The sequence below is a fragment of the Coffea eugenioides genome, chromosome 3 (assembly GCF_003713205.1).
Source record: "Coffea eugenioides isolate CCC68of chromosome 3, Ceug_1.0, whole genome shotgun sequence".
Classification (NCBI taxonomy): domain Eukaryota; kingdom Viridiplantae; phylum Streptophyta; class Magnoliopsida; order Gentianales; family Rubiaceae; genus Coffea; species Coffea eugenioides.
In genome coordinates this window covers 41,210,919-41,216,743 of record NC_040037.1, presented here as the reverse complement: position 1 = coordinate 41,216,743, position 5,825 = coordinate 41,210,919, and the positions used below count along the sequence as shown (strand labels likewise).

Below are 5,825 nucleotides of genomic sequence, written 5' to 3'. Positions count from 1 at the left end.
TTATTACTCACAGCAACTAAATATTATCCTCTTGATAGAGCCGTTATTTGGCACGTTTTGCACTGTCATCTTGTCCTAATTTTGGCTATTCATGGTGCTAAGAAAGGGGATTTCACTCATATTTGACATTTGTGTGAATTGTAGGTGGTTGGCATCAAAAAAGATATCGCGGGGAAAAATTTCCAGAAGACTTTTCATTTCAGAGCGTGGCCACGCCTTAGAAGGAGGACGAAACCGAAAGCCGGACCGTGGTCCACGTGAACCCGAAGCATTGGATTAAAACTTCAAAGGAAATAGCTTCTATTAGCTGAAATTGCTCCAGACGTCTCTGCTTTTTGACTTGAATCGCGGCGGCTATATAAAGAGGACAAAGCGAGATTGGAAAGGGATGAACTTTTTAGCCTTAGCTTTAATTTTCTTTTTTCCGACTCCTTGTCAGACGCTTGCTTCTGTTCTGTTTCTTTTACTTTTGTTCGCCTGCGGCTGGCGGCCAGGCATTGAACATTCTCGCGGATTGCATCTGGGCTCCGTAGAACGGAGACCCTTTTTACGTTTTGCCTTTGACTCTTCAAAATTCCGTGAGATTACTCTTGTGATTTTCCAATTCTTCGGCAAACAATTGAATGTATTCAATTAATTTACGCGGGATTGACACGATGAGGAGCGGCTAATTTCCTCCTCTACCCAAAGGTTGACGCGAAGGCGCGGTCCATAATATCTGTGAGATCTAACCGAATCTTCATTATTTCCTCTAATTAATTGCTATTCGTGCGTTTCCTGAATTAATTGTTCATGGGTATTTGATTAATTGAATATCAACGGCCGGGTATTTGATTTAATTTAATAGCCTGCTGCCACGTTAATTAAATAGAATCCGTAATTGTTCATTTAGTTAACACCTCGTGGCAACCACCATAATTGGTTTTATGATGGGGAAACGCAAGATCTAATTTAAATAAACCCTCTTAGCGTGTTTATTGGTTAGGGTTGGGTTCTTCTAGCTTTAATGCAACTGGGTAATTAAATTCCTACGGTCGTACCTAGGGTTGTTATCTGGTTAGAGAAGCAGTCAATGGTCGTACCTTGACTGTCGAAAAAGTAAGGAAGAGCTGGTTGTCAGAGCTTATTGATGGCTATAACCAACCTAGTGATAAATGGGTGAAATATCTTTGCATCGATGAGCATTTAATTGGACCGTGCCTGAGCAGTTGATCCTTTGGGTAGAACTTTTGTTAATTGCTATTTTCAGTGAATTGTACTTTGTGAGTTAGTTTTGAATTTTGTTTGTTTTATTTTATTTTATTTGTGTGCCTCCCATTGAAAATCCCCCAATTCTGTTCTACTGATTTGGAAAGAAATAATTTCCTACCTGCTCCCTGTGGATTCGACCCTACTCACCGCTATATACAAAAATCTGTATTTTTCTCGAGTAGGTAATTATTATTGCACAGGTTCGGCACCTGTCAATTTTTGGCGCCGTTGCCGGGGAGTTGGCGTTTGGATTATTTGTTTCTTTTTAAATTCAGTTTTTATTTTATTTTATTCTTATTGGTATTTTTGCTAGTTTATGCCCCGTTCTTCTCGCACAGGTGAATTGGTATACGATCCTGAGGTAGAGAAGGCAGCGCGTAGGCGAAGGCAAGAGACCAAGAGACAAAAAGAAGGGCACTTATTTGCTGCAAACGAGTCAGCGGAAGACGAAGTAAGCATGGCCAACAACCAAACATTGAGGGAGCTGGCTGCCCCGGAGCTGACTCACCAGCCCTTATGCATCACATTCCCCGCTTTGGCTGAGAATACCGCTTTCGAACTGAAGTCGGGATTAATTCAACTCTTACCCTCTTTCCATGGTCTTTCTGGCGAAGAACCCCACAAGCACGTAAAGGAGTTCGAGGTGGTCTGCTCTAGTATGAAACCTCCTGGGGTCACTGAAGAGCAAATTAGACTGAGAGCCTTCCCGTTCTCTCTAAAAGATGCAGCTAAAGATTGGCTGTACTACCTACCAGCAGGTAGTATTACCACATGGGCGCAGCTGAAAAAGAAATTCTTGGAAAAATTCTTCCCTGCATCCCGGGCTGCGAGTTTGAGGAAGGAGATCTGCGGCATTAAACAATACCCCGGTGAGTCCTTGTACGACTACTGGGAAAGGTTTAACAAGTTGTGCACTAGATGCCGCAGCATCAAATTAGTGAGCAACTGTTAATCCAATACTTCTACGAAGGGCTCCAATCAACCGATAGAAGTATCATCGACGCTGCAAGTGGGGGAGCACTGGCAAACAAGACACCAAGGGAAGCGTGGGAGCTCATCGAAGCCATGGCAGAGAACTCCCAGCAATTTGGCTTCCGTGAGAGCAACCCTCCCCGTAGAGTCAACGAGGTAGAGATTTCATCCTTACAGCAGCAAATGTCAGAATTGACGTCAGTTGTTAGGCAATTAGCTATGAGAGACGCGCCGCGAGCGAAGGTGTGTGGAATATGCACAAGCATGGACCACCCCACTGACTCATGCCCTATGTTGCAAGAGGATGGAGCTGAACAAGTGAACATGGCTGGAGGCGTGCCCGCGCCTCAAAGACCGTACGACCCATACTCCAACACGTACAACCCTGGTTGGAGAGATCACCCCAATTTCAGCTATTGTAGTAGGCCACAAAATGCATTCTCTAATCGGCCTCCAGGTTTTCAGCAACCTTGGCAACATAAGTCTCAACCCTCGTCCTCAAGCTCAGGGAGTTCTTTGGAAGAAATTGTCAAGAGTTTGGCCACGACTACCACTCAACTCGTCACGACCACCACTCAGCTCCAGCAAGAGACCAGGTCATTGACCACAAATATGGCTCAACTCCAGCAAGAAACTAGAGTCTTAACCATGAGCACCACTCAGTTCCAGCAGGACACAAAAGCAGGCATGAAGGATATGGAGGCTCGAATAAGCCAAATGGCAACTGCCATCAATCGCTTGGAGTCCCACGCTTATGGAAAGTTACCCTCACAACCTGAAGTAAATCCCAGGAATGTAAGTGCCATGACGCTGAGGAGTGACAAGGAACTGGAAGGGCCTAAAGTGGAAAGTTCAAAAAGCAAAAGTGAAGAGGAGATAGAGAAGGAAATTGAAGAGGAAGGGCGTATTCGCAAGGATCCTAAGGTAACCTTCACTTCTCCGCCCACTATTAAATCTAACTTACCTCCTTTTCCTTGCAGGTTGGAAAAGACAAAGAGGGCCGAGAAGGAAAAAGAAATCCTGGATGTGTTCCGCAAAATTCAAGTAAACATCCCCCTATTGGACGCGATCAAGCAGGTACCTAAGTACGCAAAGTTCTTGAAAGACTTGTGCGTTAACAAAAGAAAGCTAAGGGGTGATGAAAGAGTGATGGTGGGAGAGAATGTATCAGCTGTACTTCAAAGGAAACTCCCACCCAAATGCGGAGATCCAGGTATGTTTGCTATCCCCTGTAAGATTGGTCATTCTAGTATAAAAAATGCCATGATAGATTTAGGAGCTTCTATTAATGTGATGCCTAAATCAATCTATGATTCCCTAAATTTAGGACCTTTAAAAGAAACGGGGATAATAATTCAATTGGCTGATCGTACATGTGCTTATCCGGATGGGATAGTTGAGGATGTTTTAGTGCAAGTAGATGGATTAATTTTTCCTGCTGATTTTTATGTGCTTTACATGGATGATAGAAGTGCCCCAAATCCATCACCCATTATATTAGGAAGACCATTTTTGAGTACTGCCCAGACTAAAATTGACGTTAGTAAGGGTACTCTCACGATGGAATTTGATGGAGAAATAGTCCACTTTAATATTTTTGATACAATGAAACATCCTGTTAACTCTCATTCTGTGTTTGCTATGTATACCACTAATCCCTCTGTGCAAGAATTTTCTAAATTTGCTTATAGGGGTAAATCCAAGGTTGCTGCGAACAAGTCCTATAGGGTGAAAGCAATTCATGAGGTAAAAATGGAGAGAAAATTTAGGAAAAAAGTTGCACTCAATGGCCATGTGGATCCTGGAGGAGGGCCACCAATTACAAGGAAAATTCAATTACATCCAGACTGAAGAGTGGTGCTGTGTCTAGCCAAAGACGTTAAAGAAAGGCGCTGCTTGGGAGGCAACCCAAGGATTACAATATTAGTTGTGATCATTTTTCCTTACTTTATGATTTTTCAGTTTTATCTTAATGTTTTGGTTGCTTTTGTGGTGTTGGACAGAAGAGTAGGGGTTACAAGGCGTGCTCACGCTTTGCAAAAAAAAAAAAATAAAAAAAAAATAAGAGAGAGAGAGCGACATCGTAAACGCGACTCAGAGTCACGTTTACCTACACAGTCGCGTTTTCATTCCTGCAAGATTTCTGCAGGAAACGTGACTTAGAAAACGCGAGTTTAAGGCGCGTTTTCAGTCGCGTTTTCATTCCTGCAAGATTTGTGAAGGAAACGCGACTCATAAAACGCGAGTTTAAGGCGCGTTTTATATCGCGTTTTCTGTGTCCCAATAAAGGCGTCAGAAACGCGATTTCACCTCATTTCTTCCTCTCTTCTTAATTTTCTAGGTTCGGGCTTTGGAGGCTCGCATGGTCAACGTTGATGCCAATGTAGCTGGCATAGCACAGAATTTGGCGCAATTTCTGCATCATACGGGTTTTCCTCCTCCAGCTGCGCCTCGTCCACCTCTTTGACCGGATTTCAGGGAAGTGTTGCTGTCCTCTCACCCACTCTTGTTGGTTATTTGTCACATTGACGACAATGTGTCCTATAGGTGTGGGGGGGCCTAATGGGGTGCTAGTGTTTTTAGTTTTCTTTAGTTTTTAGTTTTATTTCTAGTTGCTCATTTTCTTTCTTTCTTCTTGGTGATTATCTCTCCTGCGAATGAAAAAAAAAAAAAAAAATCGTTTGGACGTTATTTGCATGTGGTGGGCAGAAGCGAATGTCCTCCAAGGCGTGCCCACGCTTTCCAACCCCTCCGATAGCGGAAAAAAAAAAGAAAAAAAAAGTTTGACCAAGACCCTACTCCTTCCACTTTCCCTTTTTCTTTGACTAGTCTTGGACAATCCTTCCAAACTCCTTCTGCCTAAGCTCCAATAATTTTTCTCCCAGTCTTGACCACGCCGCCCGCCGTCCGCATTCAAACAGAGAATCAGGCGGCCTTCTTCACTCACATTGGATTCACCCCGTCTCACCCCCCCTCCGCCTTAGTATCTCATTTTCCCCCCCGGAGCCAGGGAAGTTTCTCTTCTTTCCTCCTATTACTTTATTTTGTCTCTTCTACATTGAGGACAATGTAGGTCTTAGGTGTGGGGGGAGTGGCTTCCATTAGTTCTGTTTTTCATTAGTTCTTTTTGCTTTGATTACTCAAAAAAAAAAGAAATATAACATGGGATGAATGAAAAAAAAAATGAAAAACATTGTAGTTAGTCGGCTTTTTGGTTATTTCTATGCTTGTTAGTGTTGGGCATGTGCTGTGATGAATAACACAATCAAAGTGAGTGGTTATGTGGTCGTATATGCTAGCTGTGCATTTTGTTTCCCTTGGCAATGTCATTGAATGTTGAGTATGCTGGAATTCACCCATTTTTGTAACTCTTGGGGAGCTTTTGGGCCTTACTTGAACATATTATTCTTGTTTGCTCTATTTTGTTTGATTAAGTGGGTATCGCACATGGTATGAACATTCTAGAACTTGCTATTCTAGAAAGTTTCATTCTAGAACTTGGTATTATCCTCTCTCTCAAAAAGTTTCATTGGGTAATTTATTTCATGGTAAATTACTAACAACCCTTCTGTAGTTTTATCTATTGCCACCTAATCTCCCTA

At 42.7% G+C, this 5,825-nt stretch overlaps 1 protein-coding gene across 1 annotated transcript; it reads left to right on the top strand.

Annotated features, from left to right (window-relative positions):
- Positions 1–1,708: 1,708 nt before the first annotated feature.
- LOC113766639 lies at positions 1,709–4,690 on the top strand. The gene is made up of 5 exons (XM_027310810.1): positions 1,709–2,120; positions 2,222–3,018; positions 3,301–3,436; positions 3,893–3,969; positions 4,565–4,690. Exons 1-5 carry the CDS (start codon positions 1,709–1,711, stop codon positions 4,688–4,690), a joined length of 1,548 nt encoding a protein of 515 aa, XP_027166611.1.
- Positions 4,691–5,825: the final 1,135 nt, after the last annotated feature.